This window comes from Protopterus annectens, chromosome 10.part0 (genome assembly GCF_019279795.1).
Source record: "Protopterus annectens isolate FY-2018-M chromosome 10.part0, PAN1.0, whole genome shotgun sequence".
Taxonomy (NCBI): Eukaryota; Metazoa; Chordata; order Ceratodontiformes; family Protopteridae; genus Protopterus; species Protopterus annectens.
Genome location: NC_056744.1, coordinates 1,015,031,505 through 1,015,047,145, shown reverse-complemented (window position 1 = coordinate 1,015,047,145; position 15,641 = coordinate 1,015,031,505). Strand labels below are relative to the sequence as shown.

At 44.4% G+C, this 15,641-nt stretch overlaps 1 protein-coding gene across 2 annotated transcripts in view; it reads right to left on the bottom strand.

Annotated features, from left to right (window-relative positions):
- Positions 1 to 15,641, bottom strand: part of DBT (dihydrolipoamide branched chain transacylase E2) — an 854,289-nt gene that overhangs the window by 38,921 nt on the left and 799,727 nt on the right. For both annotated transcript variants that reach the window (XM_044085776.1, XM_044085775.1), the window contains exon 10: positions 2,281 to 2,352. In XM_044085776.1, the coding sequence (XP_043941711.1) occupies positions 2,281 to 2,352 (72 nt within the window). The remainder of the gene's footprint in view (positions 1 to 2,280; positions 2,353 to 15,641) is intronic.

Below are 15,641 nucleotides of genomic sequence, written 5' to 3'. Positions count from 1 at the left end.
ACTCTTGGTCAGGCGGATGGACCGTGGAACTCTCATGGGCGAGTTCCTTCTTGCTGGCCACTGCCACCACCATAGCATCTACAGGGGACCCCTTGTGCCAGTGTAATTTGTCCATGGGGAGGCTTAAGACATTATCTAGGCGCTTGGGTATTGGCTCTATGGTGTCCGGCTCCTTCCACGCCCTAGATGTTATCAAATCCACAAGTACATCAGCAGGCGGGGACACCCAAGAGGTAGACAGGCCTGAGCTGAATGCCTCCAGAAACACGGACTCGTCAGAGGTTGGTTTTGGGGTGGACCCCCCCCCCCCCAGCAGAGGATCTCCATGATGTCTCCAAAAGAGACATTCTCGGGGGTTCGTCTTGGGGAACCTTCCCCTTCATCCAGGTCCATGCCTTCGGTGAGGGACTCTGGGGGAGAGTCCAAGTACCTCCTTTTACACGTATGCTTGCAGGGGGGGCTCCTCAGTGGGACTATCTGGGGAGGTCTCGCATGTGGGTTGTTCCAAGGCCGCAACATCCTGGGGCACTACGGCTACGGGCTGTCCCTGAGAGGGCAAGATGGTCGGACCCACACTCAAGGCCAGGGGGGGTCTGGACGGACTCCGAAGATGAAATAGTCAGAGGCCTCGATCCTGCGAGAACCCTCTCCACCACATCGAATGCCGAGGGGGAACGGACCTCCTGGGCTGAACTAGCAGAAGCTTCTCCCCCCTGACCCAACCGGGGAGTTAGAGCCAAGCCTCTAGGAGCCGAGATGCCGAGGGGAATGCTTCTCTCCGACAAGCTCGGAGTAGACAGCACTCCCTTGGATCCGACCACAAGGCTATGGCTCTGAGAGCTCGGATCCGATCTAATTGGATCTGACACACTCAAGGCACTGGCCAGCATGGAGGTACAGGGTACCATTGGCACCGACCCCTCAACTCTGACCATCCTCGGATCCAGCAACTCCAACAACTGGAGTGCTTTGCATTTACATTCACTACCAGCTACCCAACATAGAAGATTAAAAGGTATGACATACACTTACTTAGAAGATGACATCATTGAATAACTTTTATATATCAGCTGATCAGGGAGGATGGGAGTGGGCAGCCACTGGCAGTTCACCTATCCTGAGCAGAGGGGGGCAACTAAGGCTCACCACCTGGGTGATATACAAGGGGAGCAATGGGTGTTTTGTCTATGTAATGCAAGCCTAGGAAGTCTGTGCTGCCATGATGCACTTGCTCCTATGAGCCAAGGGTTCAGCAGAGGGCAGCAGTTGCAGAGCTTACAAAGCTGCCGATGGGCAGGGAGGTACTCCACCTGGGAAAAGGGCAGGCCACCCCATAGGACCAGAAAGCTGAACCACTCACCAAGACTCACTGTATTCTTTGGAGAATGGATGGGTCAAATAGGGTTTACCAGATGGGAACAAATAAGTTGCTCTGGCTCTTGCTTAGCCTGGGAATGCCCATTCCTTGTCCCTATGGAGTGAATGGGGAGACTGGGTGCTGGCAGTGGGGCCATCAGGAGAGATCTTGGGGAGGAATAATGTGGAACTTCACAGCTTCCACATCAAGTGTCCATTCACCTCAAGAAAGTACAAAAAATTGTGACATGGAAGATTCAAAAGTTAGAAAATATGAAATATTCAGACAGACTAAAGGAGCTTCTCCCTTTACTATATATCATAAAGACTACTCAAAGGCAACCTCTGTGTTATTTTCAAAGCAACAGACCCCTTAGGGTCTGAAAATCTATACTTTGAGCACACTGCTAGAGGAGCAAATATATCAGCAAGTAGTCTAATTTTTACAATTAATATTAATAATTGCAAGAAGAGATGCAGGAATATCAGATCATGTGATTTACATATCTGGAATAAGCTTTCCACAACAGCAAAACAAAAATTATTGCCTTCAAAAACAGCCACTGTGACTAAGTGGGGAGAAGACACATCTGCTCAGAATAAAAGCAATCAAGTGTCTCGAAGACCACTGGGCCACAAAGCTCACTCTCCTTATATGCCCCTGACCAACATTAGTAGCTAGTGCAGTGACAGGCAGTAATGTTGACATTTCGTGACTTGAGAGCACAACTTCATTCTTCCTTGTCTTGGTCCCCAGCTTTATGGATAACAATGTGCTTCTTGAATGTGCAGAATAAATCAGTATATCACTGGCTGCCAAATATGACCCTTAGTATTAATCTCCACTGTTCTAAATGGCAGTCAGTGGCATCTTTTTAAAATTAATGACACACACAAATGTTACTAATAAACTGGATTACAAACCTGAATTTTCCCAACAGCTCCAATAGCTACTTCTGGAGGCATTATCACAGGTTTTGCATACGTTCCACCAATCTAGAAAGAAAGGAAAAAAAAAACATATTAAACAACAGAAATAATCTATTTTATAATGCTCGGCATAACATTATAATGTAAAATTATTCAACACAAAATTATTTTCATACTGAGTTATAAACATAATGAGGATTGCTATACTGTGTTACCCGTATAAGCAGGAAAATGCAACAACATACAGAAGCCGCAGCACGTGCCAGAGTGCATGATGGCGTACTCAAAGTAAAGATGCCAAACAGAACTGGGTTTCTGCTGAACAAATAAGCATCTCAGCTTCTTTTTATTTATTTATTACTTGTTTTGTACATTGCATACCACGTTCATGGGACAATTTCTATGGCACATAAAGTTCTAGCTACATAAACCACTAAATAGAATTAACAGAATTTGGTGATGTTGCATAACTGTAACAAAACTGAGAAATACCACAAAAGCTTTTTTTTTTTTGCAGGAGGCAAGTGACCTTGCACCGCTCCATGGTTGTCTTCTATAAAGTAACTCTGCAACTGCCCGACAACAATGAAAGACCAACGACACCTACACTGAAAATTCACTGCAGGACCTTCTGGAACACCGTGTAAGGGAACAAACAAATCAAACTGCATCATCAGTTCACACAACTCAAACTGTAATACCTGCTACAGCCACAGTACCAAAATCAACATAGATAACCTTCAGCATAAAAAATCACAAATATCCAATGACACTTTAAATAATTCAACCAGTGACTCTCTTTACTCTTAACATGTTATAAAAATCTGGAGCTCCATCCTCTTAGAACTAAGACAAATCGACAAACTAAATTTATTTACACCTTCACTGAAAAACACTTATTAGATAAGTGGATGTGCCTATGTATATCATTTCTCCATCTATATCTCCCCTAACATCTCTGTCTCTGTACCTCCTTTCTCATGTTCCACTGCATACTAATCTTCTTCTTCTTTCGGTGGTCCCGTTAGCGGTCGCCACAGCAGATCAACTGTTTCCATTTCTTCCTGTCCTCTGCATCTTGCTCTGTCACACCAACCACCTGCATGTCCTCTCTCACCACATCCATAAACCTTATCTTAGGCCTTCCTCTTTTCCTGTTACCTGGCAGCTTCATCCTTAGCATCTTTTTCCCAATATACTCTGCATCCCTCCTCAGCACATGTCTAAACCAACGTAATCTTGCCTCTTTGGCTTTGTCTCCAAACCTTCTAACCTGGGCTGACCCTCTAATATACTTATTCCTAATCCTGTCCATCCTCGTCACACCCAATGCAAATCTTAACATCTTCAACTCTGCCACGTCAAGCTCTGACTCCTGCTTTTTTGTCAGTGCCACTGTCTTCTCCACCCACTCCATCCTGCCTGTACTCTCTTCTTCACCTCTCTTCCACACTCACCATTACTCTGAACTGTTGATCCCAAGTACTTAAACTCATCCACTTCGCCACCTCTACTCCCTGCATCCTCACCATTCCTCTATCCTCCCTCTCATTCACACACATATATTCTGTCTTAGTCCTGCTGACCTTCATTCCTCTTCTCTCTAGAGCATAGCTCCACCTCTCCAGGGTCTCCTCCAACTGTTCCCTACTCTCACTACAGATCACAATGTCATCTGCAAACATCATAGTCCACGGGGACTCCTGTCAGACTAATATTCTTTACAAAACATACCAACATCTAAAACCATAACTTTCCATACAAACTCTAACCAACTTACTTTACTCCTGAAAACTCAATTTTTACAATTGTTAAATGACATAACATCCAAACATATTTCTAACACCTCTTAACATATATGCCTCTTTTTAGTAACTGAATACATATTCAGTTTCAGTACATACTATGTTTGACAGTTTCTTTAGATCCTAAACTGTACATACACTTTTAAGGTACATACATATTTGATTCACAATGAAAAATACCAGAAAATGTTAATATATGTATGTAAAGTGAATTTCTTCTGTATAAAAAATGTACAGCTTTTTTCTCCTTGTACAATGGACAACTCCTCCTACATTACTTTGTGTGTATTTTTTAATGTGTTTCTGTAGTTTTATCTGTAAAAACTCTGAAGCTTTTCTCCCTGGTCCTCAGCTGAAAATGGGATCAATCCCAGTTGGATTTTCCCTATAAACAAAGAAAGACAGATAGATGGATAGCTAATAAAAGAAACACTGAAAACAGCAATGGTCACTAAAACTATCTTTTGAGGTATGTGTTCCAGTGAAATTGCTTTTGATGAAATTTCCATTGATGCTCTGGCACAATCCATCTTCTTGCTATACATTATAAAACTAATAAAATATCATCCAAAGTTAACTGCATTAGCCTATCTCACTGTAACCAGGCAATAAAGGGGATCTGGCAACACTTCAAATATGTTACCTACGTGGTTAATACCCAATACTCATTGATCCCATTTGTCAATGAACATTTTGTATGATACTGTGAGGGCAGGTTATAACAAGAGAAACAGAATCATATCAAACCATCACAGATGCTTTGGGTTGCCTTCAGATCTGATAAGAAATGAGATCTGTCATGTATCAAAATTTGTCTTACGAAAGGGTACATATTACTTTTTATTTTTTGTCTACCCTGTGTGAGGTAAGGGACAGGGACATGCTGGATTTAATAAACTAGAAAGTGGAAAAACATAAGAAGACATTTGTGTTCAAAATTTAAGAAATGTTGAAGATCTTTAATGTACAATTAAACCAAATCAAAATCAAGCAGGCATTTTCTTTGGTTCAAATTGTTCCTGGGAAATTTATCAAAAAGGGACATACTGAGTTAATTTTTTATGGAAAGATGGGTCTCCATGAAATTCAAGAGAGGCTTTAAGGATAATCAAGAAGTTCTGGAAATAAAGTTTCAGACCTAATATCATGCGTATTAGCTTAATAACATATGTAGTTGTTTTCAGCTACAATCATACAGCAAAATAAAAAGAAGTTATGCTCTTACCATAACGTCCCATCTGTGCTGTGGATCTTCATTCTTGAACTGTTGGGTCTCAGTTCCATCCTCAGAACTGGCTCAGCTGTTTTATCAAGCTTGTGCCAGCCAGAAACTCTCAAGCTAAGGCTCCCCATAGTGCCTCTCTTCCCTTCCCTTCAGATCGAGTCTTGCCCGTAGAATATGGAGAAAAAGTGACAGCTTTGTTTGAGCAATTACCCTATCATGATCCCAGGACTATTTCCAAACCTCCAGGAGTCTTTGGAGGGGCTAGGAGGGTGGTATGTCAAAAATGAATGAAGATCAACAATACAGATAGAACGTTATGGTAAGAACATAACTTCTTTATCTGATATTGTCATAGGTTCATACTAGGCTATCTGCCCTAGGGCATTTACAAGCCTAGCCAGAGTTGTTTGGCTTACGCCCCCTTTGAATTGAGTTTATTGTGCCCTTTTTAAAGTTAGATTACTGTGCCTCTGTCCAGCAGTGACACAGAAGTAATCCCAGGGGTAAACCTGCGATCACCCATCCACTTGTCAAGATTCCTCTTGAAGATGGTCAGTGAGGGGCTCTGCCTAACATGGACTGGGATTCTATTCCAGAGTGAGGGCAGCCTCTGGGTTATGAATCTGTCCCTCCAGCATGTCCTGTTTATTTCTGTGCTGAGGTTTAAGTCCCTCGAGCACATAGCTCTAAGGGATTTGGATTTACTGAGGTGAAGCATGTCCATTAATTCCGGGTTGGACATAGCTTTATACGTCAGGCATAGGTAGCCTCTAAGTAGGCGGTATGCAACTGAGTAGAGCTGGAGTTTCTTTAACCGAGCAGCGTATGGCATCTATTTGAGCCCCTTAATCCTCTTTGTGAGGTACTTTTGGGGTCTTTCAAGTTGCTGCAGGTGTCGGGTTAGGTACATCCCAAACGGGGCATTGTATTCTATTATGGGCCTGATGAGGGATGAATAAAGGGGTACGATGACCTCCCTTGATCTAGATGTGAATCCTTTCATGATAAGGTGGGCTATATAGAAGGTCCTTCTAAACACTTTGGCAATGTGATTGTCAAAGGAGAGATTACTATCAACTTGGGTACCCAGATCCCTAATTACTTCTTCCGTACTTAATGGATTACCACCTATGTGGTAATTTGTGGGCACTTTGTTTTTGCCAAAGGGTATGACTATACACTTTTTAGCGTTTAGCTTCAGGCCATGGCTCTGGCACCAGTTGTCCGTATCTGTGAGACCCTTTTGGAGGATGCTTGTATCAGCTGGAGAGTCAATTATGGTTCCCAGTTTGCAGTCATCTGCAAACTTGGTCAGCCACAGTCCTCTCGTGTTAGCCTGTACCTCAGAAAAATATATACCGAATAAGAGAGGTCCCAGGACTGAGCCTTGTGGGACGCCACTTGTAACTGGTTTCGAGTCTGACATGGCTCCAGCAATCCTGACCATGTGGGTTCTGTCTTTGGGCCAGTTTGAAACCCATCTTGTGACGTAGGGGTTTATATTTAAGCTGGAGAGCTTATCTATGATGCCCGAGTGGGGTATTGTGTCGAAGGCTTTTGCGAGGTCAAGGTAGGCTGTGTGGACTACCTTCCCTTCATCTATGGCCTTGGTGACTGTTTCAAAGAAATTGACCAGGTTTAAGAGGCAGGATCTGCCCTTGACAAAGCCGAATTGGGTAGGATCCAGTGTCTGTAGGTCCCCAATGTCATTGTTAATGAGTTCCATGATGATCCTCTCCATAGCTTTGCAGACCAGGCTAGTCAGGCTTATGGGGCGATAGTTTCCAGGGTCCGTAGAGGCACCACCTTTGTGGAGTGGGACCACTGTTGCTGTACGCCATTCTTTGGGTACATATCCTGTAGTAAGGCTGAGGTTGAACAGCAGCTTTACGTGAGGGTTTAGTTCTTCTTGTAGTTCATGTAGGACACAACCCGGGACACCATCTGGTCCCATTGATGCTGTGTTTTTTGCTTTGGAGAGGGCGGCTTTCACCTGAGCATCTGAGATGTTTGGGGGGGGCAGCACTCTGCTGGGATAGTTATTTGCCCTTTTGGGGGGGAGTTTGCACTGAACCTGTCTGCCAGGATGTTAGCAATATCTGTGGGTTCAGTGTATTTTTTGTCATTTTGGATTAACTCTGAGCATATCTGGGAGTTGCCTCCCAAGTTCCTAACATAACTAAAGAAAGCCTTGTGATTATCTTTAGTATCCTGTGCTATTTTTTTCTTGAAGCTGGCCTTGGAGGATTTTATGAGGGATCGTAGTTTTTTGCTAGTACTGATCAGAGATGCCTTCTCTTTTTGGGACTTTGCTCTATCGTAGTAGCTTCCTCCTTCTGTTGTACAGCCTATTTATGGCTGGGGTCCACCAGACTGGACGCCTGCCTTTGGAAGATTGGGTCTTGGTTTTGTTTGGGATAGCATGATCCATGCATTCCTGGAGATGTCCATAGAATGCGTTTATAAAGGATTCTGCCATTTGGGCTGTAGTTTCCACTGGCCCGGGGACTTGTAGGATTCCACCTCGGTTTTGAGAAGTGTGAAGTTCGCTTTTGAGAAGTTTTTCACTGTGGTTTTCTGGGCTGGGGGTGGGGTCGGGATGTGGATATCCAGTGAGATTAGTTTGTGGTCCGATCTTACCAATGAGGGGTATACCTCTGGTATGGAGCATAGAGTCCCCATGTTGGTGATGACCAGGTCCAGTTTTCCCCTCTTGTGGGGGTGGTGACTAGTTGTTCCATAGCATTTGAGTTTATAAATTCTAGGAACCTTTGGGCTAGGGTGTTGGGGCTTGAGTAATGCTCCCAGTCTGTGTTTGGGTAGATGAAGTCACCCAATATAATGGTGTTTGGAGAGATCTTCATATTCTCCAGTGTTCTCAGGAAAGCCAAGTGGGATTCCTGATTTTGAGAGGGTGGTCTGTAACATGCTACAAACTGAAGGGCAGTTTTGCCCACTGTTAGTTGCACATGGATGGTTTCCGATGCTTCATGCAGCGCCACTAACCTGGAGGTGTGGGTATTTTTGATGAATATGGATACTCCTCCTCCTTTTGTGGTTCAGTCAGAGTTTTGGGGCCGAAAAGCATGATATGAGGGTATAACCTGGTAGTGCTGGGGTGCTCTCTGGAGCCTTGAACCAGGTTTCCGTCACTACACATATATCAATGTTCTCCATACTGAGGAGGGTTTTGAGTGCGTGCATCTTGAGGTTTAGACTTCTGGCGTTGAGCAGCATTACCCTTAGTTTCTTATTCATTGCGTTGAATATGGAGGTGGGTTTGTCTTTTGAGCCTTGCCTAAAAAAGGCACTATGGGGGTGGCAAGAGCCTTTGCCAATATCCGAAAGCCCAGGGGTGACAGGTGCAAGCCATCCCTAGCGAAGCAACGTGGCTTGTCGAGCATGTCATCCCAGGCTGACAGACACTGGATCCCCTTTGAATGACACCAACATTTTAGCCAATTGTTAAAATTTATCATTTTGTCTTTATACTGTGGCATCATTCTAGGTGAGGGTAAGATGCTGCTAAAGGTCAGGGTCATACCGGCCTGGGCTACATGATCAGAGAGCTCCTCTATGTCTCTTTTCATGTAGTCCAGGGAGGTACGTCTCAGGTCATTCACACCAGCATGGACGATGACTGAGTCAATCTTCATTCATTCTTGAACTGCTGGGACAGAGTTCCCAGCTACTTTAAACCTTGGGAGGCCCTAGGGAAGGATGTTCCTGGGCATCATAGAGCCAAATCATGCTCCCCCCCTGGAGACCATATCCAATTTGTAACAAGTGATAAATGTAGGCGGGGGTAGCCCAAGTTATGTCATCCATAGAAGCTCTGGAATGAAAGATTACTGAAGTAGAAATAGATCTAGTAGAATGCGCTTTAATCTTTGTTGGTAAGTCCAGTTTTTTTTTTTGAGTATAAATAAAAGTAATGCAATCTCTCAACCATTTTGATAGAGTAATTTTTGAAACTGGTTTGCCCAGTCTAGTACCTGAAAAGGATAGAAACAGTTGGCCTGATTTTCTAAATGATTTAGTTCTTTCCAGATAAAAACGTAATTGTCTGTGTACATCCAACAAATGCAAGCGATAGTCACCCTTGTTTGAAAGGTTTGGGAAGAAAACCGGTAGGTCTCTAGACTGACTGATACTGGAGTCTGATACTACTTCAGGCAGAAAGGAGGGAGTAGTTCGAAGTGATGCTCTCTCTTTGTGAAAAATGATATATGAATGTTTCACATGCAAAGCCTGTAATTTGATATTCTCCTGGCCGACGTGATGGCTATCATGAATAAAGTTTTTCAAGATAAATATTTAATATCACACGTGGCTGCTGGTTCAAAGGACTGATGGACCAAACTTTGTAAGACTAGCATTAAATTCCATTGCTCAATGGGCTCTTTAATAGGTGGTTTCAAATGCAAAACGCCCTTTAGAAAGGTTTTGCAAAGGCGATGAGACATCAAAGAAAGGTTGTCGAAACAATTATGAAAATTTCAAACAGCACCTAAATTAACTCTTAATAGTAGAGGCAGAGGCTTCTGATTGGAACAAGTCAATAAATATTCTAATACCTTGTCAACTGAAGTTGAAAAGGGCTTAATTTGTTTTTCCATGAGACCAAAACTCAAATCTATTCCATTTACTAAGGTAAAGTTTCCTAGTGGATGGTTTATGAGAAGCTAGAAGTATCTTTTGTACTGGGGAAGATAAGTTATTCTGCCAGGCAATTACTGGAAGTGGAGGAACCAAGCTGTCAGCTTGAGGCTTTTTAGATGGGGATGAAATAGTCTCTGTGGGTGAGACAACAGATCTGGAGATGGATCCAGAGTCCACGGGTGGTAAACCAGTTGAGGCCAGAGAAGGGGAAACCAGACTTGATGGGACCAATAAGGTGCAATGAGGATCACTTTGCTTCTCAACCATTGGGCTTTTCTGAAAAATTGGGGAATTAGAGGAATTGGTGGGAAGGCGTAAAATAGTCCCTGGGGCCAATCGTGTAGGAGACTATCTCTCGAGGACTCCCCCTGTGGGGGGATTAGGGCATAGTAGCTGCTGCACTTGTGGTCTGTGGGAAAGGTAAACAGATTGCAGCAAGGCTGACCCCATCGATGAAAAATCTTTGCCCGCCACAATGGGATTGAGAGACCACTCGTGAGGTAGAAGAATGCATCTGCGCAGTTTGTCCACAATCACGTTGGAATTCCCCAGGATGTGCATTGATATCAGAAAGCAGTTGGAGGCGATTGCCCATTACCAAACTCTCAGGGCTTCCCGACATAAAGAGTAGGAACTGATTCCCTCGTTTGTTGATGTATGAGACCACTGACATGTTGCTTGAGTGAACAGCAATTGTCCCCGAAGGGAGGGCAGATTGAAAGGCTTGCAACACTAAGAGCACTGCCCTCAGCTGTAGGGGGGACGAAGTGCCTTGGACTGTCTTTCCCTGAAAATGCCCCCCACCCCATCAGGGAAGCATCTGTGGTCACTACGGCCTTGGGCTGAGAGGGTGAGAATGGGTAGCTCCACAGTTTTTCTTTTTGTTTCATCCATCAAAGTAAATCTTGCTTGCAACGGTTGGTAATGCGGATTGGGTGTGACATTGGATGCTTTAGCAGAGAGCACTGAGTTGCGAGGAGCCACTGAAGCAGCCTTATATGGTATCTCACTAGAGGAACTAGGGTGATTGTTGCTGCCATAGACCCAAGAAGTTGTAAAACCAGATGAGCTGGAACTTTGTCTTGAGAGAGTATCACTTGGAGCTGCGACCTCAGCCCTGATCAGTCTATGAAGAGGGAGAGCGGCCATGCAAGATCTTGTGTTTAATGTTGCTCTGATGAATTCTGTCTTGTGTGGGAGATTGTTTGGAAACTTCTCTGTTTATTGAGATGCCTAGGAACTCTGTAAGCCTCAGAGCGGAGTCCAAGGTGAAAAGCAGTAGATGGCTGGAGGGGGCAGTGAGGAGCCAGTCATCTAAATATGGAAATACCTGGAATCCTTGTAGTCTTAAGTGAGCTGCTACCACTGCCATGCATTTGGTGATCACCCTGGAGGCTGTGGTGAGACCAAAGGGCAGTGCTCGAAATTGGTAATGACTGGCTCCTAGCCAGAAGCAGGGGTATCTTCTGGAGCACTTGTCCATTTGTATATGGTAATACACATCCTGAAGATCTATAGAGCACATCCAATCCTCTTTCTCCAGAAAAGGAAGGCTTAACTGTTACCATCCGGAATTTTGTCTGTTAAACAAACTTGCTTAATACACTGAGGTCTAAGATTGGCCTCTAGACCCCTTTCTTTTTTGGCACTAAAAAGAAACTTGAGTAAAATCCAGATCCTATTTGGTCTGGTGGGACTGTCTGGATGACACTTTTTTTGAAGCAGCTTTTGGATTTCTACTGCTGCTATATCCCTCTGACTGGGTAGAACATCAGGGGATTTGCTGTGGTGGTCTGGGGTAAAGATTGAAGGGGATATGGTAACCTCTGGTAATTATTATCTGCACCCAATAATCTGATGTTACTGTGTACCAGGGTTAGACAGTGCAGAGAAAATCTTCCCCCAACTGCCTCCAGAGGTAGGCAACCGGGCCGCTGCTCAGGAGTGCTGGTTGGGAATCTCTGGAACCCTGGTTATGCGGACCCTCTCTGCCATAGGAGGGGTATCTTCCTGAAGAGTTCCCCCCTCTGCCCCGGGGAGAGTACTCGCCATGTGTGTCCCGAAAAGGACCTTGGGACTTCTTGAACCACATCTTTCCACTCCTCTGATTCCCGGAGTAAGGTCACTGAGGAGTGGAAAAATGTATGCCCACAGCAGAAAGAGTCTTTTCCACCCTTCTCATACCTGGCTAATGTGTGTCTGACTTTTGGGCCAAACAACGAGGTAAGGATCTACTGGAGCATTGATGAAGTAGGACTTGAAAGGGTTCGCAAAGTCATATAAGCGCATCCAGGTGTGATGCCTAATGGCAACGCCTGTACCCCCCTCTGCCCTGGTCACCTCTTCGGCTGTGTGCACAATAAGCGCCATGGATGAGTTGGATATTGACTCAAGGGTCACAGGCTGGGAGACAACCTTATTGTGTACCTCGTCAGACACTGCTCCTGCCAAGGTCCCTTTAAAGGTCCGTTATCAGCTCCCTTTGAAGTCGTGTGAAATGTGCCAAAAAATTTAGCGACCAAATGGCTAAGGTCATTGAAGCATAGACCCACTTCCCGAATCTGTCCATCATCCAAGACCCTCAGTTTGGAGGGTGGACAGCAGGACTCTCCTTGGCAAGTTCCTTTTTTGTGGGAGCCACCACCACCATAGCATCTACCGCTAGACCTTTGGACCAGTGGGGTTGATCTTTGGGTGGGAAGAGAATTTTGTCTGGTTTCTGCGAACCTGATGAGGCAAGAGCTCTCTCCATAACTTGGAAGGCAGGCCCACCTGAAGAGGGATGGAAGCCCGGAACTGAGAAAGACAACCTCGGAACCCGGGTCACACCCCTCTCGATGAGCCTACCTCCAGAGAAAGAGCCATGAAAGGACTCGGAACTGTCAGAGCACCAGGAACCATAGATGGCACCATGGAAAAAAATCAGAGCTGAACTAGGGATCCCGGAGCCAGCAGCCAAGTCATGGTCCTGCAGGGGGATCAACTCCGACAGAGCCACCAACCACAGAGTCGGTTCTGGAACCAAGGTAAAGTCCACCACTGGTACCGAAGTAGTTGGCACCAGAAAAATCAAAGTCGAGGGCTCCAAGAACTGCAGAGAGTTGAAGGAGGAAGATAAGTAGGAGTCCTTGGAGAACAGGCCTTGGATCCAGATGGAAGAGAGGCCCTAGATGGGGCAGGGAGACCTCTGACCGCCAATAACTGATCCACTAATCTGACTACATCAAGCTCTGTAACGCTCCTGGTGGAACTGATGGACATCCCAGAGGGTGATTCTGTCCATTCAACAAAGGGACTGAACTGCTGACCAAGAATTGGGTCAAGAGATGGGGAGTACCTATTCCTGGGTAAGGATTCAACCTTCAGCACCATGGTCGACTGAGCAATGATTTGTTTTGGGGGGGGAGTGACTGGTTTAATTGGGAAAACAATTTTTGGTGCCAAAAGGGTCATAGGTACTGATGGAGGGGTCGGTACTGAGGTGGCTTTCCTAGGTTCATTGGTTGTCGGCACCGTGGGAGAAGCTGCAGGCTTCGGTGCCAAGACAGTAGCAGGTGTCGATTTTTGAATTTTAGGCCTCAGTTCTGTGGTATGGTGAGAGGCCTGGTCCTTGGAAAATTTAGATTTCTGGGATTTAGGAAATGCTGGAGTAGAGTGGTTCCTCTTTTTTGATTCCTTTTTGGGAGACTTCGATGTCTTCACCTCAGAGAAAGCCTCATTAAAAGGCATCATCAGCCCTTTGAGGATCAATTTGTTGTGCCTCTCTGCAAGGGTTTGAGTGCTGAAACCCTTGCAGAGTTCACAAGGCGGTTGGACCTCTAAATGTGGCACCTCTAAACAACAGACACAAGAAAGATGCCTATCCGAGTTGGGCATCTTTCTGCCACATCCGTCACATTGTTTGAAACCAGTGGCTCCTTTAGGCTTCTCAGCCATTATCTAAATTTTTAAACGAGAAGGCACTCTCACAAAAAACAAAAAAAAACAAAAAAACTTATTCACACACACACACACACACACACACACAGAAGAAGGAAGAAACAAGGTAAAGAAAAACTTTTTTTTTTTAAAGGGTTGTACCAGCAATGGTAACTAAAGAACAATACCCGTAAGGGTGGGGTAATACTAACGATGGTATTCACAGAATTACCAAAGGTAAGAAGGAAGGGTGGGGCCTATACCAACGATGGTATGAGAGTAAATACTGATAAGGTAAAATGTAATACACTAAGGCTGAGATTTTGGTAAATTGTAGCATTACATCTAGTCCTAGGAACAGTAATCTCAGAGTTAGTACAAATTATTATACAACAAAAGCTCATTACTATTCAAAACAGAGCACACTGATTGGACAGCCCAATTGTTAATCGAGCATATCTAAATACAAACAAGTCCAGTCACTGAAGTATTCTTGAGTGACATGACTGTATTGGGAAATGATCTACTAGTTTTACTGCAACAATCCAGTAAAACAACATATTTGACACAGATGCAGTCCAGGACACCATTAGATGAGGGTAGCCAAACTTACAAATTGCTGTGAGCCACTGGTTAACTGACTTACTCAGTGCCACACTATACACAAATGGAAGTTGAGGAAGTCAAATGCTGTACCACACAAAGCCGCTTGCTAGTACTTCATATTGAAACAGAGCAAAATATTTGAAAAATCAGGGATGTTCTGTAAAACACTGAAGAGTTGACAGGTAAGTCTATGCTGACAATCAGTCGTAGTACCAGCAACCATACTCTAAACTGCCATACTTTTACAGAAAGAATAGTTGTGTAAAATCTTACCATAACCATAGATGTCCTTCTCTTCCATGTTGCAGTATTCATAACCTTACGGTTAACCTCTACCTTGCGACCTGAATGTCCAGCCAGTATACAAAAGCTTTAGTCACTGCAAGGTACGTTGGACATCTGACATTGGCTGTAGGTTGCTTGGGCCTTAAAAGTGACGTCTGCATGTACCTTCCTCAGAACTGAATGCTCCAGTCAGACTTCAGTCCCGGGATAGCTGCACAAGCCCTGAATCATCCAGCAAAGGTATTTTTTTTTGGGGGGGGGGGCAGAATACTACAACATGGAAGAGAAGGACATATGGTTATGGTAAGATTTTACACAACTATTCTATGTCCTTCTATTCTCACATTGCAGTATTCATAACCTTTGGGTGAATTCCGTAGCTCAAAGAGAAAAGGAAGAGGGTGGTTTGGAGGTGTTTTCCAAGAATCCATGCAGGATTTCCCTAGCAAAACCTGCTCTAGATCTGGAGATATAGTCTAGTTTGTAGTGTTTGATGAAGGTATGGACAGATGTCCATGTAGCTGCTTCTAGAATAGAAGCAGTGTCTAGCCCCTTGAAGAAGGCTCCAGATGAGGCCATGGCTCTAGTAGAATGGGCTTTAATGTTAGAGTCCAGGCATTTGCCATGGTAGGTGTAACAAAAGGAGATAGCCTTGGAAGTACAGGGAGAAATAGTCTGCCTTGTCACCACTTTCCCCAGAGCCCTGGGGTGAAAGGAGACAAACAGTTGCTCTGATCTCCTAAGGGGATTGGTCTTGTCTAGGTAGAATCTAAGTTGTCTGTGAACATCAAGGGAATATAGGACTCTCTCAATGTCATTCTGGGGTTGTGAAAAAAAGTGGGGAGGTGGATAAA